At 40.5% G+C, this 25,328-nt stretch overlaps 1 protein-coding gene across 3 annotated transcripts in view; it reads left to right on the forward strand.

Annotated features, from left to right (window-relative positions):
- The first annotated feature begins 592 nt into the window (after positions 1 to 592).
- The window catches only part of NBAS (NBAS subunit of NRZ tethering complex), a 191,295-nt gene continuing 166,559 nt past the window's right edge, over positions 593 to 25,328 (forward strand). Inside the window, exons 1-11 of one of the 3 annotated variants that reach the window (XM_083828261.1) lie at positions 593 to 794; positions 5,250 to 5,304; positions 5,920 to 5,956; positions 7,477 to 7,554; positions 9,060 to 9,107; positions 10,233 to 10,276; positions 10,937 to 11,070; positions 11,865 to 11,998; positions 12,115 to 12,213; positions 23,758 to 23,896; positions 24,970 to 25,035. In XM_083828261.1, the coding sequence (XP_083684387.1) occupies positions 636 to 794; positions 5,250 to 5,304; positions 5,920 to 5,956; positions 7,477 to 7,554; positions 9,060 to 9,107; positions 10,233 to 10,276; positions 10,937 to 11,070; positions 11,865 to 11,998; positions 12,115 to 12,213; positions 23,758 to 23,896; positions 24,970 to 25,035 (993 nt within the window). In that variant the 5' untranslated portion in view covers positions 593 to 635. Of the gene's footprint in view, positions 795 to 849; positions 3,404 to 5,249; positions 5,305 to 5,919; positions 5,957 to 7,476; positions 7,555 to 9,059; positions 9,108 to 10,232; positions 10,277 to 10,936; positions 11,071 to 11,864; positions 11,999 to 12,114; positions 12,214 to 23,757; positions 23,897 to 24,969; positions 25,036 to 25,328 lie in introns of those variants that run through there. The other 2 variants (XM_083828259.1, XM_083828260.1) reach the window with 2 other exon arrangements.

Below are 25,328 nucleotides of genomic sequence, written 5' to 3' on the forward strand. Positions count from 1 at the left end.
CACAGCAAGCCTGTTCTGCTGAGACTGCACCTGGAGTACTGTGTTCAGTTTTGGGCCCTTCAGTACAGGAAGGATGTTGAGGCCCTGGAGCATGTCCAGAGAAGGGCTACGAAGCTGGTGAAGGGCCTGGAACACAAGCCCTACGAGGAACGTCTGAGGAAACTGGGGTTGTTTAGTCTGGAGAAGAGGAGGCTCGGGGGAGACCTTATTGTGCTCTACAACTACCTGAAAGGAAGGTGTGGGGAGCTGGGGGTTGGACTCTTCTCACAGGTAACTAGTGATAGGACTAGAGGGAACGGCCTCAAGTTGTGCCGGGGAAGGTTTAGGTTGGAAATGAGGAGACATTCCTTCTCAGAAAGAGCAGTCAGGCATTGGGACAGGTTGCCCATGGAGGTGGTGGCGACACCGTCCCTGGAGGTGTTTAAGCAAGGGTTGGACGTGGTGCTTAGGGACATGGTTTATTGCGGAACATTGGTGGTAGGGGGATGGTTGGACCAGGTGAACTTGGAGGTCTTTTCCAACCCTAACAGTTCTATGAAGGAGTTAAAGTCCGTCCGCGGAGCCGCCGGACGCCAGCACTTTGGGTTCCGCCAGCCACCGTCGTCTTTCTGGCTGTGGGTGGGGCCTGGGCGAACATGGCCGCCACCGCCGCTGCCGGCAGGGAAGGGGCGCGGAGGGCGGCGGGCATGGCGGCCGGGAGCGGGGCGGAGGAGGGTGGCGGCGGGGCGGAGGAGGAGAACGTGCTGTACGACCTGCTGCTCAACGCCGAGTGGCCTCCCGAAACGGAGGTGCAGGTGAGGTGGCCGCCGCGGGGCTGGGGGAGGGGACCGGCCACGTCAGCGGGTGTGAGGAGGAGGAGGAGGAGGAAGGCGGGCGCTGCATGGACGGGCGCAGTAACGGGGCGAGCCCCCAGCTCCTGCTCCGTGCCCCCGTCACGGTGCCCTGCCCGGTTTTCCGTGGTGCTTCGTTCCTGCTCTGCTTCTGTCATCCCCAGAAGCAGCTGTGCTGACAGCTATGGAAGGAGTGCGGGTGGAAGTGGGAACGTTGTTAAGGTTACCTGGCACGAGGCAAATCGGCTCCCTGTCCCGATTTGCAGGACAGAAGGGTTACGTCGGGATTTCCCCTCATGAGTGAAAAGGAAAGTTTGCATCATTTTGTGTCTGCAAGGTGCACAAATAGATGTCAGAGCTCAAAAGATGGCAAGCCGTTGTTTTATAAGTTTTTACTGACGTTCTACCTTTTTTTTCACTATGGGTCAGTGGAAAAGCTGAGATGTTCATTTATCTTTATTATTTCTTTTTGTGGTGGTTTGATCTGAGCTGGCTGCCAGGTGCCCACCACACCGCTCCCTCTCCTCAGCAAGACATGGGGGAGACAATCCGATGACAAATTCATGAGTTGAGATAAGAACAGGGAGATCGCTGACCAATTACCCTCACAGACAAAACAGACTTGGCTTGGGTAAAGCCAGTTTAATTTGTGTGCGACTGATAACAGAGTAGGGTGGTGAGAACTAAAAACATCGTACTTCCGTCCCCCTTCTTCCATGGGTGAGCTTTGGTGTCGGCTTTTCTATCTTGTTTCTCTGTCCCATGCGGGACAGGGGAATGGGGACTGCAGTCAGTTTGTAATGCTTTGTCTGTAGCTCTGCCGCTCCTTCCTTCTCACACTCTTCCCTGATGCAATGTGGCATTCCTCCCATGGGATACAGTCCTTCATGAACTGCTCCAGCATGTGTCTCTTCCATAGGGTGCAGTCTTTCAGGATCAAACTGCTCTGGTGTGGCTCCTTTCCACAAGCAGCAGTTCCTGCCAGGAACCCGTGTGGGCTCTCCATGGGCCGCAGCCTCCTCCAGGCCACATCCACCTGCTCCACCGGGGGCTCCTCCACGGGCTGCAGCGTGGAGATCTGCTCCGTGTGGGACCCATGGGCTGCAGGGGGACAGCCTGCTCCACCAGGGGCCTCTCCACGGGCCGCAGGGGAGCTTGTGCTGCGTGCCTGGAGCACCTCCTGCCCTCCGTCTGCACTGACCTTGGCATCTGCAGGGCTGCTTCTCTCACACTTTCTCACTTGTCATTCTCCCAGCTGCAGCTGCACAGCAGTTTTTTTAATTTTTTTTTTTCCGCTTTCTTCAGTCTGGTCTCCGAGAGGCCCAACCAGCATTGCTAACTGGCTCAACTCTGGCCAGCAGCAGGTCCCTTTTGGAGCTGGCTGCAGCTGGCTCTGATCTGACATGGGGCAGCTGCTGGGCTCTGCTCACAGAGGCCACCCCTGCAGCCTCCCCCCCATCACCAAAACCTTGCCACGTAAACCCAATATAAACTTGCTGAGCTAGCCTATCTCTAGCTCAACTGTTGTCTGATTTGATCATAGAAGTTGCAAGCCATGTGATTTTATCTGTTTCTTGTATTAGACTTTCAAGTCCAGTGCAGATGTTAATGCATTTACCACAAAAAACAGATTATCGAAGTATTTTAACAAGGTTTTATGTGTAATGGGAACCTCTGAACAGAGGAGATATAAAAATATTGCAGGTGGAAGACTGTATTTGTTCATAACAAGTTACATTCTTCCACATACATACTTACATGAGGGAACAAACTTTTTTTTATGGTGTTATGGTCTTATGGAGTAAAACCTCATTCTTTAGGTGATTGTGACTTGGACTTTTTAACGTTTGTTTCTTTAATCATGGCTTATTCATGCTGTTCAGAAAAAAAGTCACAAAAGGATCCCTGCTGTATTTCTTGTAGAACTGTTTGGTTAGGAATGAGTGAGTGAAAGTAGAAAGGGAAAGGAAGTTGAAAGCTGCATTGGGAAATCAAATTAGATTTCTTTCTATGCAGTCATCTGGGATCCAAAGCAAGGCCTTAAACCAAACTTTTCTCTATTGATTTTGCTTTATTTTTCTGTTATCTCCTTTGGGGTGATTCATTTTTGATTGCAAAAATTCTGAGCTCTTGTAACTGTGATTACACCCACTGGAAGATGGAAGATAGATCCTGTGATGAAAGTGTAAAGTTCTGTTCAATACAGCAATAGATCTTGCATGGATTTTTTTTTTTTTTGTAAGTTGGAACCCCAAATTAGTTTTAATTTTAGTTCTTGTTGGTATTCTAATTTGTCTGTATTGCGTTTTCTGGGGGAAATTAACAGACATTTGTAAAAAATGAGTGCAAGAAACTGACAGTGCCCACAAAGAGACTGGTATGGAAATTGAGCAACCTGTATTCAGTGCAGTGATATGATCATGTATAACATCTTTCCTGGGAATCCAGAAATACCTAACAAGAATGAAAGGAATTATTGAGTAATTCATCATTGAAAACTGAATGAGACAGTGGTTCTGTGGGGGAGTTTGCAGCAGAGGACTCAAAGAATCATTTGAACCATGGAAGTACAGGTAGACAACTCTTCTACACTAAACATGTTCTGTCTGTCTTCTTGGCTATATCACTTGATTCTGTGGTGTTTTTTTTCTCATTATCACCAAATGTTTTGACATTCTTTAAAGTTCTTTATTTTTTTTCCTTAAACTCAGCATGCTTACAACAAAATCTGAACTGAATTAGGTATCTAGTCAATGAGGAAGTTACTTGGATTTTATTTCTGGAATTCTCTGACAAACTTGTTCTTACAGGCAGGAATGAATTAAAAAATAAATACATTGGACAGGGAAATGCTTTTACAGATCTGGTAGCCATTACTGTACCTGGGGTGATAGGGCTGTTACTTCAAAATATAAAATTCCAGTCTTCAGAGAGTAGGAGTAAATCAGCTTTGTGAAGGGTTAAGATGCGTGGAATAATAATGCAGTTTAGTCTCAGGAGTGAGCATTAAGAATACTTGGGGAAAAACGTCTGGAGAGTATAGTAATATACATAGTAATATGTATAAGCAATATTTGGAAATATTTTTCAAAAAGGCTTTTCTTAATCCAAAAAAATCTTATCAGGTTCTGGTTTTCAAATTCCTTAGGAACAATTGCAGTACCCCAAGGTACTATGATAGCTGTGACAAATAATTTGTAGTCTCACTTCTTTTACTTTAATGTCTTGTTATTTACTGATTGATCAACCTGAATTTTGGACATTATCTGTTAGTACATGTGTTGACTTCTCATATGCTGTGAGAAAGTAGCCTGATTATTTCAAACACTGTTTCTGGATTGCAAGCTTTACATAGAAAATTGCTAATATTTACTTCAGTATTTTAAATTTGGGAGCCCAAATATATTTTTAAACATGCAAGTACTCCTGAATTTTCATGTTAGTGTGTCCTTTGGTGCTTGCTGCCATATAACTTGGAATAAGAGGTCTGACTATCTTAGATAACAAGTAATGATATGCCCTATGCATTATATACTGAAGGGAAGAGGTAATTCATTTATTAGCTACTTTAGTGCTCAGTTTGTGATGTTCTCATATTTTGAGTAGGAAAGTATAAGTTCATTTTGTGTGTGATGTCTTCCTTATTTATTATCTTCTTTGTGTAATCTGTTTTTCCTAACTTCTTGCTGCCTTCTGAAAACTTTACCTTTTTTATAGCTAGGAATATAAATCCTATGTTTTGCTTCATTTTTCTGTGTTTGAAGAGTGCTTTTATTTATGCAGTAGTTTGGTCCTCCCACGTATGAAAGTAGAGCAAGAGTGCTGGAAAGGCTGTACAAGGCTGTTGAGTAGATGCAGTGAATTGGATGGCTGTGGTAACCAGTACAGATTGACATAAGTTTTACTTCAGTGGTCTTTTTTTCTAAAAATGTTTTTCTGGAACTTTCATAAGCAGTCGTTATGTAGCTTAGCAGTTATATATTGGGATAGTATGTTGAACACCAATTGCTTTGACCTTTTTCTGGGGATTACAGTTCAATTTGGCATTCATTTGGCATAGAAAGAATGATTTGTAACACCTTACAGGAGAACCTAGTCAGAAGGCAATGTCTTTTCTTCTTTTTTTTTTTTTTTACTACCCATAGACCAAGGCAAAGTTGAATCGATACGTAATTTGTAGTAAATTTTGTTTGTTATAGGTTGACACTTACTGAATTTATTTGGTTCTATAGCCTGCTTTAACTTATGTGGCTAAATTACTCACTAAATAAAGTAGTGAGTGATTAAAAATAAGTAAGGAACTTCTGGCCAGCAGGCAGCTTACATTCAATCAGTGAATGCTGATTGGATATAGTATGGATGCAATATTTAAGTTAAAATGTATGCCATAGTGTTTGACCATTATTGTTGTAATTGCAGCCAAGAGGCAACAGAAAACATGGTGCATCGTTTATCATCACTAGAGCAATTACAGGTAAATATGACTTGTTTTTATGTTCCTGACTCATAAGAATCATGTGTAGATTGCCAGTAAAATTTACACTTTCTCCTCTTTAGGGTGGCTAGTATAATGGAAATAGAGCAGAAGATGTATTTTTAGAAAGATACTTTCTGATTATCACTATTACTGTGTTACTGTATTTCATTTTTGTGAGCTCTCTTGCCTCTGTTAGGTTATTGGGACAAAATAATAAAACATCTAAAAAGTTTGGAAGTCCTGTTGTACTGTGCAAGATGTTGTTTTTCTGTTTCTCAGTTCTTACAATTGGGCTACTTGCTATTTAGACAACTCTGTGAGGAAGCTTTATGATATTATGATTGTTGCAAATTCAGCTCTTGGTTTATGCATTAACTGAGTTGTGCTTTCCATAGGCATTTCTCTTAGAAAAAAATCAATACTCATTTCTGATTTTTTTAATTTGACATTTGCATTTACTTTAATATAAGGATTCACTGACCGAGAGTAGAGGCTTTTTCCCTGTACAACTTTTTGTTTTGTGAGAACTTTTGAAATTCTATGTACAGTAAGCTGAAGAGTGTTTTAAAACAGCTAGGGATTTAATTTTTGCTTGCTTATTCATTTTTGTAGGTCCTGCATTGTTTCTGCTTCGATATATCTGGTACAGGTAGGTTTGAAAATAATGTTTAATCTTTTTATTTGGTAATATTTTGATACCTTTTTAATATAAAGTTATTGTTAATGACAATAAAACTGAACACTGCGTAGAATATTATCTTTTCATCAACTGAGGCTGAAACTACTTGAGTTGCAGCCGAAACCTATCTAGAAAAAAAGTAGTGTGTGCTAGTTTGACTTTTTGGTTTTATAAGAAGTCTAAGTAAACTTGCAGTTGGAACATCCTCTTTCTCAAAACATTTGTTTTTCCTCTCCACTCCTAGTTGAGATACTTCCAGTGAATCTGTTTTCTTTTAAGCCTCAATGACAGGTATGGTGGCATGGCAGGGTTTGTTTCTATTGAGGCTATAATTTGTACTATTATTATTTTTTTTAACAATTCAAACTGTTGTATAAAATGCTTTGTAAGTAATTCTGATTCAGAAAACACTAAAATGATCACTGAAACATACTGGAATAAATACAGTGTTCCTGGAGAATTTCAACTCTGATTATACCACTCTGTTGAAGCTCTTCGTGTGTTTGAAGATATCAGTTCTCCCTCTTTAGAGGTATTCTGTTATTTTTGAGGTATGAAAATGGGCTATGGTGTTGCTCACTGTGAAATAGTACTATAGCAGTAAGTCAGCAGTCATTGCTGTTTTCCCTATTTCTGGTGGTCTGCTTTATTTTCTGCCTTTTTTGTTTGTGTTTGCGGGATCCATGCCATCATATAAGCCAGGTTGTAAGGATTCAGCTGCAAACAGAATGAACTTATTTAATTTTCTTTATATCAGTAGTCATACTGATGGTCTGTTTTCTAGCTTTTAAAATTGATTCTAGCTGCCATTTTCATGTATTTATAACATACGGTTAGAAACAAAGGAGGAAGGAAACAAGATGAATATCAATCTCAGACCAGGTTCCTTAGGATCCAGCTAGGTATTGAAAATGTTTAAGGATGGAGATCCCAGAGCTTCTGGACAGCATTTTCCAGGGCATGACTGTATTTATGGTGAAGAATTCTTTTCCTTATGTCAGCTTGGAATCTCCTCTGTTTTAAACTGATCAGCATTCCTGCCATGCACCTCAGTGACTCTTCTTGGAACCTTGTAGGTTCCAGAGGGCTTTGGTTAGCTCTGTCTGAAGCCTTCGCTTCTCCAGGCTCCGATTCCCTCACCTTGTCCTTGCAGGGCAAGTGCTCCAGTCCCCGGACCATCTTGGTAGCACACCGGTTTACTGGTGTCCTTGTGGTAGGGTACCTCAAACTGGCTGCTGACCAGAGTCTGAAGAATGATGAGTAAATAATTAGATCTCTTAAAATGTAGCTATGATTCTATTAATTCAAATGAGGATGTTGTTAACCTGTGCTGTTGGCAGGGTGCATTGCTGATTCACGTTTAGTTGTAGTTGCTAAAACTTCCCAGGTGATTGGCTATCTTAAAGCTAAGTCACCTGGCGTGTATATCTCATGTATTGCTAGGCGTATGTTCTGATTTGGGCTAATACTTATTTATTTATCTTTTTCAGCCCTGCGAAGTTTTGTCTGCCAAATGGACTGGTTCGTCTAGTTAATAAGCAGATAAACTGGCAGCTAGTACTTGCAAGGTAACCAGCTTATGTATTTATATGCTTTCAGTATTTGGTAATAGCGGATGTATTAATACTTTCCGTCCTGCCCACATTGATAGCAATGTTGAATTAATAACATGCTAAAGTAATGTTACTCTTACTGGTCAAGAGAACTACAGGGGGCATTCAGAGGTAGCCTTGGGAAAGAAAGGTCAGTCTGCTCTCTAGGGGCTTCCACAGCATTTCCATTTTAAGGCATCTTTCATGCATGTCTGTGTATACTTTTAGCATTTTAGCAAAAGTAGCTTGTAGTGTAATACTTCTGCTGGGACTGTATTCAGAACTTGAGTTTGATCAGCTAAAGGCCTATAACTTACAGGATATGTAATATAAATTGTTTATTTTTAAATTTGTGGAAAGTGAATGTGTACCCTCAAGCCGTCTGCTGTTTCCTTTGTTGAAGGAAGAAACAAGAATTCCAAGGCTAGAAACAGCTATTCTATAGTAATTTTAGGAGCATCATTGAAATCATTGGCTTTTAAAAGTAAGCATAAACATATGTAAAGAAACATGAAAGTAGTATGGAATATTTTAGCTTATTATCACTAAGTACGATCAGTGGTTTAGCAAGAGTTTTGTATTGAAAGAGGTGGTGATTCTTCGAGGGAAGTGGTGATCCTTTTGATGTGTGACATGCCAGCTGCGATGTTGTATGTTAAGTACAAAGACGGGAGTCTTTGTCTTACAAGTCTTACGAGGAGCGGCTAAGGGAGCTGGGATTGTTCAGCCTGGAGAAGAGGAGGCTTAGGGGCAACCTTACCGCTCTCTACAGGTACCTTAAAGGAGGCTGTAGCAAGGTAGGGGTTGGTCTGTTCTTCCACGTGCCTGGTGACAGGACGAGGGGGAATGGGTTAAAGTTGCGCCAGGGGAGGTTTAGGTTGGATATTAGGAAGAACTTCTTTACTGAAAGGGTTGTTAGGCATTGGAATGGACTGCCCAGAGAGGTGGTTGAGTCACCATCCCTGGAGGTCTTTAAGAGACGTTTAGATGTTGAGCTTAGTGATATGGTTTAGTGGAGAACTTGTTAGTGTTAGGTCAGAGGTTGGACTAGGTGATCTTGGAGGTCTCTTCCAACGTAGACAATTCTGTGATTCTGTGGGAGGCCTGCTGCTAAGGAGATGGCCTGACTTCCTGAAGTATGGTAGCTATGTGGTTCAGATAAAGGAATACAAAGTCTTCAAGTATTGCTGGTATAAACTTATCCATAAAAAACGTCTGATTTTTGACTTGCCCAGCAGTAACATTTCTAGGCACTGCTTCTGTTTTCTTAGTGCTGCTGTTAGAGACTGTGACAGATATGTTTCAGTGACATAAGGGGAATTCTATTAAAACACTTTTTTTGTATAAGAAGTGATATTTTCTCTTTCATAACAAATTGGGACGTTATGTTTAACCATGCAGAAAAGTGCACAGAGCTCTCTTCCACACTCTGAAAGGACTGGACTTTAACTAACTTTCATTCCTTTATTTTCCTCTTTCAGCAATGGTAAATTGTTGGCAGTTGTGCAAGACCAATGTGTAGAAATCAGGTAACTTATGATTATGTGTTGTTTCATAACCACAGTTGGAGAGTTACAAGAGAGTGTTTCTAGTGACTTGCTAACCATGGTTTTAAATGCTTTTTTTATTCTTTTAGAATGCTACATATATCCTGAAATTAGTCTATGGGATAATCTTAAAATGTGTTATCACTTAGAAAGCAAAAGCCTTCTATTTCTTTTTAGGTCTCGCCCACTCACCATTTTAAAAACAACTCACACCCAAAAAACAATTTATAAATGCTATGGATTTATATATAAACACTTATCTGTATTTCCCTCCATGTTGGGATGTGTTTGTGTGTGTCTTATTTTTTTAATTTTTTTAAGATGTGAAAGAAAAGCAAGTGCTAAACTCCAATTCATGGTCTTTCTAACCTTTGCCTTTCCATTCCCCCTTAAAGTGAGAAGAAGTGAGACAAGGAGCTAGTATTACACTTCTCTGTATAATAGGTGGCATGTATAATACTTCACTTTATTTTACAAGTGATACGAATTGCCATAAAGACTCACATTTTCCTTTTTCTTCTGTTCTCTAACAACAAGTTTTCCTTTGCCAGTTCAAGAACACATTTAGCAGTAGAACAGATCTTGATTGAGTATGTTTACTTGTTTCACAAAAATCCATTTGCTAGAAGGTCAGACCTTCCATTTGTATGTAAAAGAAGCAAGTGTATGAAAATTTTCAATCACAAGTGATGTGAACACCATAAATGTCAGCTTATAAACTATAGAATAAATCTTGTGTTTCAACTGTATTAATGTAACTATATTCTTGCATTGTTTCTAAATTGTAACTTAGAGAATACTGGCTAGTTTAAGGAAAAAAAGACTTACCCAGCATTTCAGAACTTCAGGAAGAATTTTGAACAACATTACTGCTAAATCTGGGGTATTATTTTTTTATGGGTTATATGGAGGGTTTCTAAAATTCTATTGTTACCAAGACTAGCTGCCTGAGGGTGAAGGCTGCTATCTGTCTTTCTGAACAAGTAGTCAAATACATTCAGGCCTTTGGATTGTGCACTTAAAGTATTTTTATAGCTCTGAGTTTATTCTGGAAAATTGAATAAGTGAATGTGTGTGTAGTCTAAATCCGTGAATCTTAATCTGCAGGTCTGCAAAAGATGACTTTGGATCCATAGTTGGAAAATGCCAAGGTAATGTGGCAACCTCTATATAGTTACTTGATGTGGCTGTTATTTATTCATGTGTTGCTAAGTGGTGGTATTGGTTTACTAACTTCTTAAAAGTATCGTGAGGAGTCTCTTAATATTTTTGCTCTGTGATTAGCTCCATTTTTCCCCCCGCTGATTCTTTTCGCATTGATTAACATACAGCACCTGAAATGAAGTGATAGTGAAATGAATGGATTTTGAAGGCATAGTGGATGTTGGAGTTTTTTTATTTTTCATGTTTGTTTTTGTTTTGGAAGGTAAGTTTATAATGATGACAGGAATCATGCAATTTTTAATGCAGATGTCTTTTTTTTTAAAAATTTTGTTTAAGGGATTATAGTTCTCTTTTTCTTGTCCTTATCTCTACCTCCTGACACGGCAAATATTATTTTCAGAAGTAAGTAGATGAACGATTGTCTGTCGGGCAGTGACCATCTATAGAACTAGAGGTTCCAAACCATGAAAGTTACTCTGTACAAATCAGTTTAAAGCTCACTTAAATTCTTATGTGCTGTTTTTCCAACACTGGATGAGTTGGAGGTTGTCAGATGGTCCAACACAGTTCACTTTGTTGTGACTCAGACTGTGGCCATTGACTGGTGAAAGAAACTTTTATTTTAAGAATGTTTTCCTTTTCTGTAGTGCCAAAAGATCCTAACCCGCAGTGGAGACGAGTGGCTTGGAGCCATGACTGTACGTTACTTGCTTATGCTGAGAGTACTGGAACTGTGAGAGTTTTTGACCTAGTGGGTAGCGAGCTTTTGGTCATTTCACCGGTAAGTGCTGTCTCTGATTAAATTTGTACAAATTTAACTTCTTGTAAGGATAAAGGGTAATTTTTTTTTTATTTTTTTTGTAAATCGTGGCATACTTTGATATTAAGGCTTACAATATGAATACCATGCATGGATATGCTATGAAGTATTTATCATATAACAGTTACATTAAAGTTAACTAAGTTTAAGTCATGTGTAGCATATGCAAAACATATCCTTTGTGCTGTTTTATCTAGGCAGAGTTTTCATCTTATCTTGGTCAGAACTGTGGTAGATGAGCAGGTACATCAGATTGTGGAAATACAGAATCTTCTACTTAGTGTGTGTGTGCAAATGGTTATGGTTTGTAATAGCAGATGAGAAATCTGCAGTTCATGGGCAGATTGTGTTATAAATTGAGGAAATATTGCTAATAAAGCAATATGAGAATTTTTTCATTGGTAGGTATGAGAACATGTTGTGCTAGGCAAACTATTACATGTTTTGTTTACAATTACATGTTTTGTTTTCTGTATTCAGAGGTTGCACTAAGCTAATTTGGGAGTGGTTTTAAAGTCTATTTCCTTAGCATGTTGTTTTTGTGGACTTTTTATTAATAAGCTTTCTTTAAGATCAAGATCAAAGAAGTGTATTTTGTTACTATTAGAAACTATGAAACATTAGTTTTTTAAAAACACTTTCATAAAAGTAGTAAATTCTGAATTTCTTAAAAGTAACCAAGATACTTTTTTTTTTCCTTCTTCTTTCTTTCCCCGCCTTTCTCTCTCAATATTTTTCTGCATTTTTGAGTAAAGGCAGCAAGTTTTCCGGGAGATCTGAGTTATGCTGTTGCTGGATTAATCTTCCTAGAATATAAAGCAAGTGCCCAGTGGTCAGCTGAATTGCTTGTCGTTAATTATCGTGGAGAGCTGAGAAGTTATCTTGTAAGGTAAGCACAAGTTTTGTCTTACTTGGAGAAGATACCATGAACTTCAAAGGAATTCTTTCCCACTATTTAAAGAAAATAAATCTAATTTAAATTTTTTTTTTTACACCCATACTTAGTGTTGGAACAAATCAAAGCTTTCAAGAAAGTCACAGTTTCAGCTTTAGTAGCCATTATGCACATGGAATAACAACTGTCATTTACCATCCTGGTCACAGGTAAGCATTTTGTTTGCTATCTGCCAGTAATATCGAAATGATGAACAAAGGTGGCAAAATAAAACAAAGTGTGTTGAACATGTTTAAAAAGGAGGGGAGGAGGTATCTAATTTAATCTTGGTATTTAATAAGTCAGCAATAACAAGTCACATATTGCTGTACGTATGAAACAAGGCCTAGTTGGTGGTCTCACTTTACTAATAATGAGTAAAGATATTGAGGGAAGTTCAGCTTCTTGAGTGAGACAGTTGGTACACTCAAACACCAGAACAAATGACAACTAGCACACTTGTGAACTCCAGAAGAGTTCCTTATAGACATGTATATCCTGTGAATAGGGTATCATGTCTTTAGTATTAAAGAGCCCTCGCTAGGGTTAAGATCTAAGTAGATTTTATTGCCTCTAGAAATGTAAATTAAAGAAAGCTTTTCTTTTTGCATAACTTTTTGAGTTTCTGTTTTTCTGAAGTTGGATTTTTTTTAGCCTCAAGCTATGGTACTTGTTGGCTATTTGACTAATTTTTCTTTAAGAGTTGTTTAAGTTTCCTTAAGTTCTTTAAGAGAAATGCTTTTTTTTCTTGACCTATCAAGTGCCTTAACTTGAGAAGACTAACTTTTCTTTGTAACAAACACAGGACTTGATCTCAGTTTCTTTGAAATAAACGTTTATTTTCTGTTTATTTGCAGTTAATACTGATGCTGGTGAGAGGGAGATGTGGTGGTCACGGGCTGTTTAGTCATGTAGTATGCCTTAATTTCAGTAATTTCTGGTTTTTGGAAGATGTATTCTTAGCATGTGTACTGGAGAGTACCTTAAGCACTCTTTCAGAAAGGCTTGTTGTATGCTTCTTCAATGAAACTGTAGCTTAGGTATAGAGAAAACAGCAGTGAGAACACGTCTGAGGTATTTGCCTTGGCAGCCTGGGTCAGTTTATCTGTATGTTTTTGATTCTTCAAGAACACATGATTTTTATTTATCAAATGCAACACTTAGCTTTAAGTGCTGTATTTGATAAATACAGAAAATTGTTTACTTGTTGCATCATTTACTGTCTGAGTATGTTGCATTAGCAGCATTTTTAGAATGTCAGAAATAGCTTCAAAAGATATTTCTGAATTTGATGGGTTTAAGGGCTGGTTATAGTTTGCTTGGTTTTTTTTTTTTCTTTTTTCTTTCCCGCTCTGGATTTGTTTCCTGGACTTTTCCCTACTGTTCTGGCTGGAACGGCCAGGCTTTGGTATTTGGAGTTGTCTTGTGATGCTTTTTCCTTAATTAGTAACATGTTGGGCACAGATACCAGATTTGAAAGGGGGACTGATTGGCTACCTGGTCTTGCAGCAGATGTGGTTGGAATAGGTCCTGGTTAGGCGATTCCTTCTGTTGAAAATGTTATCTGCCATTTTTATATCTACTGGTCATATGGCAAGATAAACTTGGCAACTTACTCCTTGATTTCTTTTAAATTGTGAGAACTCCCTTTCTAGATATTTTTATTCTATTATAGCTACTAGGATTAAATTTGTCAACACAATTTACTGCATTGTTTTAAACTGAAATTCAGTTTGGATATAGAATACTAGAATAAACTCTGTTAGAAACTTGTTCTCATCCTTCAATATTGAGATAGCTATCTTAAGGAAAAACTGGTTGTTGATGAGAACTAATGTTCTCCTAGCTTATACTGAAAATTAACCTCTTAAAGTAATGGTTTTCTCTTTCTAACTGCTTAATATTTAATTAGTAATTCCGCATATTTCATACTTAATATACTAAATCTAGAGTTTTGAAATAGTAAGTCTGGATGATGGAGCTTTGGTAGCACTCTGACCAGGCAGCAGAAACAATTCATTCTTTCCTTTAATCAGACAAGGGTTCTTGACACTTGCTTCCAAATCTGCCTTTTCTGCTCCTAATATGAGGAATGAAGTAGATTGAATATTAACCAATATTCTTTGCAACTGCGCTGTTAGAATCAAACTATGGTCAAATAATTATTCTGATTGTATTAATATATAGATATGCTTGTGTTTGATTTTCTGTGCATTTCTGGGCAAATGATATCAGAACAGTTAAACTGTTAAAATAGATGAATCCATCAATAAGTAAATAAATGAAATAAAAAATCAGCTGATGTAGTCTGGACATCGCTTTGTGTGTGCCAGTGACAGCTTCTTGCCACAGAAGTATATAATAGGGAGGAGAAAAAAGAATTCAAGTTTTGTGTTTTCTTTCATCTCACCTCCAACTAATAGTTTTTGTTTTCCCACTGTTCTTTTATGATTGTGGGTTTACGTTTTAAAATCTTATTATTAGTATGAAGTAAAAGCAGCATTGTCTCCTGTTCTTTTGTTCTTAGAACAGTTTATTCAGAATATTAGTAAATAAAATTAATTTCAGTGGAAGCTTATGGTCAGCATATTCTTTTGCCAATATTCTAAAATTTTCTATCTTGGGAAATGCCCTTTCCTGACATGAAAATATGTGGTTATATCTGCTGCTAAAGCAATAAGTTTCTGTAATGTGTGTGTATTGCGCATTCAGCAATTACTTGTTTTTAGCAGGAAATATGACCCATGGAAAAAAAAATCATATAGAGTCCTCCATGATTGTAGTATCTCCTGGTATATGTAATTAGTTGACTTGCTTAATAAAGTTGAAAATTGATACTTTAAAGAACTGACATTAGAGACCTGTAAATTCATGAGCAGAATCACTTGTTGAAATTAAGTTGTTTTATCTGAAAAACAGGAGCTTGAGGGAGGCAGTTGTCTTAAATTGTGTGTTGAAGAAAATTTTAGATAAATATGAATCCTTCAAAGTTTCCATTTTCATTAACGTGAACTTTGATCACTTAAGTTCAACTTTGGTTTTTTTTTTTGCATTTCATTTAGTTTTAGATGGTGCAGTTTTACAGATCTGTCTCTATAGCTTGTAGGCCTTGACTTACCACACTGTATTGCTATGTATTTGCCAGTTACCTATTAAACTGCAATAAAATGGCAATCAAGAACTTAATATATCTAATTGAAAAAAACGAAAGTAAGCATATGATAATTGCAAAGAAAATCTTTCAGTAGGGAATGTATCTGAATCTGTAGGAAAACATGAAATGGTAGCTTTGGGGAAAAAGTATAATCTTGAGTTTTACTGCTGTTGGAAAAAATCTTAATTTAGATGCTTAAATGCTTGCGTTTCCATGCATTCCAGCTTTCATCTGTGATGGAATTTATCAACTTCAGTTGATAAAACTTAAATGTTTGCTTCAGTGTGAGCTCTCTGTAGGCTCTAATGGAAGTTTCAACACCTCACTTATTTTGTGTACTTTAATCTGGAGCTGAATGCCTTATTTCAGGGTTATCTGCAGTTGCTTCAGAAGGAGTCTGATGTTAGAGCCTAAAATGTGTGATGGCTTTGGGAGATGAAGGTTTTAGGTTCACTTGAAATCTTGCTTGTTATCGTACCCGAATTGATGTGTGAAAAATTGTGTAGAAGTCTCAAGATTTATTTTTGGATACCTTAATTGAACTTGCTGTCCTTGAGACCAGTAGTATACTAATTATCTTTAGCCCAACTTTATAGAACCCTTGAAAGCAGAATATAATTGAGATACTGCAGGGGCAGCCAGCTTTTTGAGGCTGAAAGGAACCTCTAGAAATCATCTAGCCCATTCCCCTTCCAGCAGGGTCAACCAGAGCAGTTTGCTTGGAGCCATGCTTCCCACACTCCTTCTCCTCAAGATAACTATACATGTTCATAGAATCTACCCTCAGAGTTTTCATCATCAGGCTGAGCAGTCCTAGCTCTCTTTGCTTTTCCTGGTATGGCAGATGCTCCAAGACCTTCACCTTCATGGCCCTTTGATGGATTTGCTCCAATATTACGTTCACGTCCCCTATACTGGGGGGCCCAGAGCTGGATGCAGCAACTCAGATGTTTCACCTGCGCTGAGTAGACTGTAAGGATGACATCCAGTTCATACTGGTGTATGTGGTTATTCCTTCCCAAGCACAGGACTCTGTGCTTCCTGTTGTTGAACTTCGTGAGGTTCCTACTGGCCCGTCTCTCCAGCCTGCTGTGGTCCCTCTGAATGATAGCACAGTCTAGCATTTCATCAACCGCTTACCCAGTTTTGTATTATCTGCAAACTTTGCCTCATAGTTCATCTTGTTAATGAAGCTGTTAAACAGTATGGGCCCTGGTATGAACCTCTGGGGTACACCACTAGTGACTGGCCTCCAGCTGGGCTTGGAGCTCTGAGGTACTCCCAGCCCCTAATCTGCTGCAAGGATGCTGAACCTAATCTGTAGCTGCAGATCTTCAGGTGAAGCAGGAGCCTCTGTTGGTGCCAGAAGTTGCTAGCTTTCCAGCCTCTTCCATTAGGGGAAGTCTCCGTTTCCCAGTCTGATATACACGGGGGATGCGTGCCCCCCACTTCAGTATGTCTGTGAGTTTAGGATACTCCTGTATCCTCAGAGCAGAGTGTCAGAGGATCCAGCCAGTCTCCTTTTCTGGTCATCTCTGATGCTGCAACAACCTGCTGCCTTCTTTCTGAAGCACCTGTTGCCTGCTGAGACAGACCATCACCAAACACACACCTCCAGAGGCAAGGAGCACCTGCTGTCCATGCCCCAACCTCTGGAAGAGGCCTTGGTCCGAGACCCAAAGGCCTGTCTGCATCCCCCTAAGGGAGCATGGTCTGAGGCAAGGTGGGTGCTAGGCCTGTGCCCCGGGCTTCATCACCACAGTTGCTAAAAACGTGTACAAATAGTTTCTGGCCCCCCTTTTCCACAAACTGCTGCACAAATCACTGCAGCATCTGTTGGCTGTTTGCTAGGTGTGGTGCTTACACGGGCCTTTTTCTAGCACTTAGCAAAAAGGTTCCTGACCCTCCCTAGTCAGGAGACAGCTGGAACAAAAGCTCAAAGCACCCTTTGGTCAGGAGCAGATGTTAGAACTTGTTGAAAGCTGCCAGAGCTTGCTAGAAGTGAGGCCGCTTATAAGTAGCTCTTTCCAGTGATGTCAGGCACCATGAAGTTCTTTAAAGATTTCCCAGGAGTTGTCTGCTGATCCCAGAAGTATGTAGAAGATTAGGGGGGTTTAGAAATGGAGCCCAGAAACTGCTGCACGCTTGCTATGCTGTATGCAGAAAGCATCTGCAAGAATAAAAATTAACACAGATCTTACAGTATTAAGTACTAAAGGATTTTGCATTGATCCTTATGTCAATATCAGCATGGTAGATAAAACTTTCCCTTCCAGAGAGTTACTGGTAAGTGTCATTTATTAAATTGTTACTTTGTGGCCCATATGGAGTCACACAAACCTACAGCTGGTATGGTGTGATTTAAGAACCCAAATATTTGTCTAGGAAAAAATATCTTCACATTTTGGGGAGGGTGGATGTTGGGGGAATTGTCAGCACAGTATTTTCTTTACACCGAGACTAACTTTAAAAAAAAACAACAAACCTCTCTTGTTGCTATTCCCAGGCTACCTGTCAACTTGTGTTATTTTGGAGTCATCTCCTGTCTAGTGCTGAAAAAATAATTGGTAAACAAGGCTGGATCTTTGCTGAGGCTCTCAGGAGTACCTTTCATTTTCTTTTGATACCAGTTGTGTTATTCATCATAATAGTTTCTGCCCCCGCTGTTGCATTTTGCTTTCTGAAAAGCTTTTTAAAATTTTAAGTACGTGCTGCCATGATGAATTTCTCTGCAGTCCTGGGAGAAGGCTTTTTGTCTTGAGGCTTTGTGTTTTGTGTATGTCTAAACTCATATGACATCTTCATTCCAGCTGTCATTGAGTTTCATTTATCCTAAAAGATACTTCTGAATTATAAATATGTTGCACTGCATATGACAGTTCTTTCCAAAATTTCTTTGAAAAGATTTATCTTGATGGAGTTTTTGAGAGCTAGTTCAGGCAGTTTTGGCGCTACTGTTGTCACTACTATTGACAACTCTTCTCTTGGTCTTTGTGCTACTGTTTGTCTCCGAGTCAACTCTGGCACAGTGCCGTCAATTGTAATTGAATTTTAGTCACTATTGCTGTTGAAATTTTTAACTCAGTGGCATGTTGCAATGGAAGTTGGAGCTCACAGAAGAATGTAAATGCCTGTGGATGGACAAGACTATAGAAAAATTCATTTTCCAGAGGATTATGCCTGCTGTCTTTTGGTTATTAGGTGTAGACAACTGTGCTGTGGTGAGCTCATGAAGTTTGTGTTTACTGATTGAATTGTTTTTTAAAAAAAATAAATCATAATAGTCAAGTTGTGAAAGAGATGGATACGAGACTTGCTTCCAGTGATTTTTTTATCACTTCATGCATAATCTATGTAACACTGATTTTTGCCAACATCTTTCAGAGATGTCAGATGTAATTTTGTGTTCACTGATGCTAGACTGTGTGCTCAGATGTGAGTATCCAGACATGTTTATTTGTGGTCAGCTAGAATGGGCATGACATCATGCACAATAGGGTATATCGAGTCTCTTGTCCTAAAACTTAAAGCTGTTAGGAGGAATTTCATGTGATGTGCCATGTCTCAGTGTCTTAGTCAAAAGATTGATTTATTTGTATAGATTTTGTATTTATGTGCTGTAAGGTATTTGGAAACTTGTTTCTTCCTTATTTTTTAACTGCTGTTCTTCAGAAGAGCTACGTATTGTGACTAAAAGATGGCTTTTGTACAAGTTGGGGACAGTTCTTACGTTCCTTGATCAGTGGCAGTGTGTCAAACTTCAGTGATAAAGTGGTGGGAAGCACAGGAAAGTTGCACTAGGGAAACACAGGGGAGAAGGGAAACAAAATACGTGCAGAAGAAAAATGAATGGATTATTAAGTGTATGACATTTAATCTGTGATTTCTTTCTCTTTTCTAAGGGCACTTTTCCCCAGTAATCAGTTTTAGTCCACTAGAACTACTCAGTTCATATTGTACGTATCCATTAAATCAATACCTATTCTGAGGAGTATGTTATGAAGAGACTTATTTAAATTGCGTGTCTAGTCATAAAAAAATACAGAGGGCTTCTTCACTTCTATACAAGCTATTACTCGGCTGTCTGGGTAGCTAAAACTGGTTAAGATGTTTTTATATAGTAATGTTAAATAAATTACTGTTTGTTATGTAGTTACAGCAGAGGTTTTTGTTAGTGAGATGCAGCAATGAATTTTTTGGAAATACGCTCAAATGGCAGATGACTGCTATATGAGCTTCAGCCGCTAGGTGGTAGAATATTTCAATATTAACACAAACTTTGAAGACGGATAAATGTTCTGCAGGCTCAACTTATGACTTCGATCTATGCCTTTGTTTGCAGATATTTTACTTTTTGATGGGTTTTTCAATAAAATGATGCTCCCAAACAAACATAGACCTCTGTTCTCAAAGTTTTCATCAAAGTGATCATAAGATAATGCTAAAACTGCCTGTTAATAAGGTCAAAGGGCTCCAAGGGAAAATGTTTTGATACATTTTAGTGGTAATCAACAATAGTATCGAGTGTGCCTCAATTTTTTTTTTGTAAGTAGAATCTAATGTGTGTAATGAAATTACTGTGTGCATATTATAACTGATAGTGTGGCTTTAGAAAACAAAATTGAAAAGTCTGTTTCTGCTTTGATCTTCAGTTAAAGGACAAATATCTTCTGTACCACTTACTAGGCTTCCATTTTTTCATGCTTCAGCAGAATGACCAGAACTGTTCACAGAATCATCTAGGTTGGAAGAGACCCCTAAGATCACTTGGTCCAACCTCTGACCTAACACTAACAAGTCCTCCACTAAACCATATCACTAAGCTCTACATCTAAACATCTCTTAAAGACCTCCAGGGATGGTGACTCAACCACTTCCCTGGGCAGCCCATTCCAATGCTTAACAACCCTTTCAGTAAAGAAGCTCCTCCTAATATCCAACCTAAACCTCCCCTGGCACAACTTTAGCCCATTCCCCCTCGTCCTGTCACCAGGCACGTGGGAGAATAGACCAACCCCTACCTCTCTACAGCCTCCTTTAAGGTACCTATAGAGAGTGATAAGGTTACTCTTAGCCTCCTCTTCTCCAGGCTGAACAATCCCAGCTCCCTCAGCTGCTCCTCGTAAGACTTGTTCTCCCAACCCCTCACCAGCCTCGTTGCCCTTCTCTGGACTCTCTTGAGCACCTCGATGTCCTTCTTGTAGCGAGGGGCCTAAAACTGAACACGGTACTCAAGGTGCGGCCTCACCAGGGCTGAGTACAGGGGGACAATCACGTCCCTAGACCTGCTGGCCACACTGCTTCTTATACAGGCCAGGATGCTGTTGGCCTTCTTGGCCACCTGAGCACACTGCTGGCTCATATTCAGCTGACTATCAACCAGTACTCCCAGGTCCTTCTCGGCCAGGCAGCTTTCCAGCCACTCATCTCCCAGCCTGTAGCTCTGCTTGGGGTTGTTGCACCCCAGGTGCAGGACCTGGCACTTGGCATTGTTGAACTTCATACAGTTGGCCTCAGCCCATCGCTCCAGCCCATCCAGATCCTCCTGCAGAGCCTTCCTGCCCTCGAGCAGATCGACACATGCACCTAACTTGGTGTCATCTGCAAATTTACCGAGGGTGCACTCAATTCCCTCATCCAGATCATCGATAAAGATATTAAAGAGGACCGGTCCCAGTACTGAGCCCTGGGGGACTTCACTAGTAACCGGCCTCCGACTGGATTTGGCTCCGTTCACCACAACTCTTTGGGCCCGGCCATCCAGCCAGTTTTTAACCCAACAAAGCGTACGCCAGTCCAAGCCACGAGCAGCCAGTTTCTTGAGGAGAATGCTGTGGGAAATGGTGTCAAAAGCCTTACTGACATCAAGGTAGACCACATCCACAGCCTTCCCCTCATCCACTAAGCATGTCACTTTGTCATAGAAGGAGATCAGGTTCGTCAAGCAGGACCTGCCTTTCATAAACCCATGCTGGCTGGGCCTGATCGCCTGCTTGCCCTGCAAGTGCCGCGTGATGACACTCAAGACAATCTGCTCCATGAGCTTCCCTGGCACTGAGGTCAGGCTAACAGGCCTATAGTTCCCCGGGTCTACCCTCGGGCTCTTCTTGTAGATGTGAGTCACATTTGCTAGCCGCCAGCCAACTGGGACCTCCCCTGATAGCCAGGACTGCTGATAAATGATGGAAAGTGGCTTGGCCAGCTCCTCTGCCAGTTCTCTCAGTACCCTCGGGTGGATCCCATCCGGCCCCATCGACCTGCATACATCGAAGTGTCGTAGCAGGTCGCCAACCATTTCCTCATGGATAGCGAGGGCCACATCCTGCTCCCCATCCCCTTCCACCAGCTCAGGGTACTGGGTATCCAGAGAACAACTGGTTTTGCCACTAAAGACTGAGGCAAAGAAGGCATTGAGCACCTCAGCCTTTTCCTCATCTCTTGTAACTAAGTTTCTCCCCGCATCCAGTTAAGGATGGAGATTCTCCTTAGTCCTCCTTTTGGTGTTGATGTATTTGTAAAAACACTTTTTGTTATCTTTAACGGCAGTAGCCAGATTGAGCTCCAGATGAGCTTTGGCCTTTCTAATTTTGTCCCTGCGCAGCCTCGCAACAGCCTTATAGTAGTCCTGAGTGGCCTGCCTCTTTTCCAAAGATTATAAACCCTCTTTTTTCTCCTAAGCTTGAGCCACAACTCTCTTCAGCCAGGCCGGTCTTCTTCTGTGCCGGCTCGTCTTTGGGCACATGGGGACATACCACTCCTGAGCCATTAAGATTTCCTTCTTGAAGAGTGCCCAGCCTTCCTGGACTCCTCTGCCCTTCAGAACCACCTCCCAAGGGACTCTGCCAACCAGTGTCCTGAACAGCTCAAAGTCAGCCCTCCGGCCTCCGGAAGTCCAAGACAGCGGTTTTACTGGTCCCTTTCCTGACTTCGCCAAGAATAGAGAACTGAACCATTTCCTGGTCACTCTGCCCAAGACAGCTCCCGACCACCACATCTCCCACCAGTCCTTCTCTGTTTGTGAACAGAAGGTATAGCGGGGCACCTCCTCTGGTAGGCTCTCTAACCAGCTGCGTCAGGAAGCTGTCTTCCACGCTCTCCAGAAACCTCCTAGACTGCTTTCTCTGGGCTGTGTTGTGCTTCCAGGATATGTCTGGGAAGTTGAAGTCCCCCACGAGAACAAGCACTGACGATTCCGCAACTTCTGCCAGCTGCCTGTAGAACTCATCATCCGTCTCCTCATCCTGATTTGGCGGTCTATAACAGACCCCCACCAGGATGTTTGCCTTGTTGGCCTTCCCACTGATCCTAACCCATAGGGACTCAACCTTATCATTCCCAGCCTCAAGTTCCACAACATCAAAACACTCTCTAATATAGAGAGCCACACCACCACCCCTTCTGTGCTGCCTGTCCCTTCTGAAGAGCCTATAGCCAGTCATTGCAGCACTCCAGTCATGAGAGTGGTCCCACCACGTTTCCGTGATTGCAACCAAGTCATAGCCTGCCTGCTGCACGATGGCTTCCAGCTCCTCTTGTTTGTTATCCATGCTGCGTGCATTAGTGTAGATGCACTTCAGTTGGGCCATTGCCTTTTCCCCAGGCCTTGCCATTGTTCCCCCTGGCACAGCTCCAACAAGCCTTATTTCAGCCTTTTCCCCATTCTTACCCAGTTTAAAGCCCTCTCAATGAGCTCTGCCAGCTCCTGGGCTAGGATCCATTTTCCCCTTAGAGATAGGGACCCGTCTGCGGCCATCAGGCCGGGTGCCGAGTAAAGCGCCCCATGGCCAAAAAAAAACAAATTTCTGTGTTGGCACCAGCCTCTGAGCCACGCGTTAATCAGGTGGGCTTTCCGTGTCCTCTCGGTACCCCTCCCTGCCACTGTAGGGATAGACGAAAACACCACCTGTACTCCCGCTCCATCCACTAACCGTCCCAGTCCCCTAAAGTCCCGTTTGATAGACTTCAGGCTTCTCCAATATTATCACTGCCAGCCTGGACTATCAATAGAGGATAGTAATCAGAGGGGTGAACCAGGTTGGGAAGATTTCTGGCAACATCCCTGACCCTGGCCCCAGGGAGGCAGCAGACTTCTCTATGGGTAGGGTCAGGCCGACAAATAGGGCCCTCTGTTCCCCTGAGAAGGGAGTCGCCTACAACGATTACCCTTCTGTCTTTCTTGGTGGAGGCAGTCTTGAGGCGTTCATAAGCTTAAGTTGTAATTTTTATTGTTCTTTGAGAGCAGGGGAGAATCTCAGGTTTGTAGCCAGATGTATTTTATTTTAAATGTTGGGAGTTGTGCCTTACTTGGAAAGCCGAAGATGATAGGGATAAATGCCACAAATAAGTGTTAATCAAAAAATATTTAGATCTTTTTGTCTGTGAATGAACAGCCTGATGTTTAAAGTTTACTGGGACTGTAAGTTGTTATAATGTACTGAAAGTTTTTTTCATTACTACAGGCAAACTGCTGTACTTCTGACTTAAAATTAAAAAGCAATGACAACAACATATTTGTGTGTCAATATATGAAACCAATAATGTGCCTTTTTACATTTTATAGACTTTTGCTTGTAGGAGGCTGTGAAACAGATGAAGATGGAGTATCTAAAGCAACTGGTTGTGGGATCTCTGCTTGGAGAGTTCTATCAGGATCTCCCCATTATAAACAAGTCACTAGTTATGAAGATGACATTAGAACAGTAAGTATATTTTCTCATTTTGTTGGATGATTATTGTAATTAGTAGAATTATCTAATGGGAAGTTCTGTATGTATCTCTTCTTGAACTGTAAAACCTTAATGCAATGTTCTGCTATTTTATAAGTAAGTTATGGTGTGAATTTTTAAAAGTTTCTCTTCCCTTCAAGCATCTGTTTGCTTTTTTCTGTAGTATGATCTGAACTTTTAAGTTTTTGATTATGACTTGTGGATTTCTTTTTTTTTAATGGGGAGGGTGTGACAAACAAATAAAAAAAAAGCCACGAACCAAATGCTCCTCCTTCTCCCCAGTTTGTACCCTGTAAATATGTGAAATATGGTTTGTACTGGGATACGTCACCTTTTTTTACTGGAAAAAAGTATTTTTGTCTGTTTTATTACTTAATAAGAAAAAGCAGCAGAACTGTAATATTTCTGTTTTCTGACTCTTGACTTTATTGGCTTCTAGTAGAAATAAATGTTTGATTTGGTAACAGCTACCACGTGGTAGTTTGTGAGGGAATGGCAAGGAACTGCACCAGGGAAGGTTCAGACTGAACATGAGGAAAAATATCTTTACTGTGAGGGTGGTCAAACAGGCTTCCTGGGGAGGTTGTTGATGCCCTGTGCCTGTCAATATTCAAGCAGCATTTGAATAATGTCCTCAAGAATATGCTAACTTCTGGTTAGCCCTGGAGAGGTCAGACGGTTGGACTAGATGATCTTTGTAAGTCCATTCCAACTGGACTATTGTATAAATAAAAGGATACACTGAAATCAGCTTACAGTGCTATGAAAAATTCCAATATTTATTCTTCTATAGTGATCGCTTTATACAAAAGCGAGGTCTTCATGGTCTTCATTTCATTGCAGTGAGCAATGCTTTTCCGTCATACGATACATACATACCCAACAAAATAGGCAAAGTTATCCTTGCATTATTTTAAGATAGGTAGCCTTAGGGAAGCTTAAGAATTTTGAAAAGTTGTTTTGCTACTTTAAATTTGACTTAGCTTTTGGTGCATAAAATGATGTATGGGATTCTTTCATTTCATGGTATATTTCTGTTCTTACAGGCACAGAGAAGAGGATTATTAAGGATTATGAATTTAAGATTTTACAGCAGACGAGGAACAGAACAGGTATTAAGGTGTAGGTCTACCTCAGAAATGTATTCTACTAGCATAATTGTCCATTAATGATTGCCTGGGAGACTGATTTGAAAGGAGTTTTTAGTTTAAGCAACTAAAGAATTTACATTTCTATAAAACTTATCAAAATAGTAAGCTTTTAATTTTAAATGGAGTAGCTTCTGTGGCTTTTTTGAAAATCCTATTAGTTCATCTCCTGAAGCTTGAATGTTGGTGTTTCCAGCATAATGACAGGAACAGTTTTAGTGAAGTAGAGTTCAATCTCAAATAGAATGTAAACCTTC

This window comes from Anser anser (genome assembly GCF_964211835.1).
Source record: "Anser anser genome assembly, chromosome: 3".
In the NCBI taxonomy this organism is placed as follows: domain Eukaryota; kingdom Metazoa; phylum Chordata; class Aves; order Anseriformes; family Anatidae; genus Anser; species Anser anser.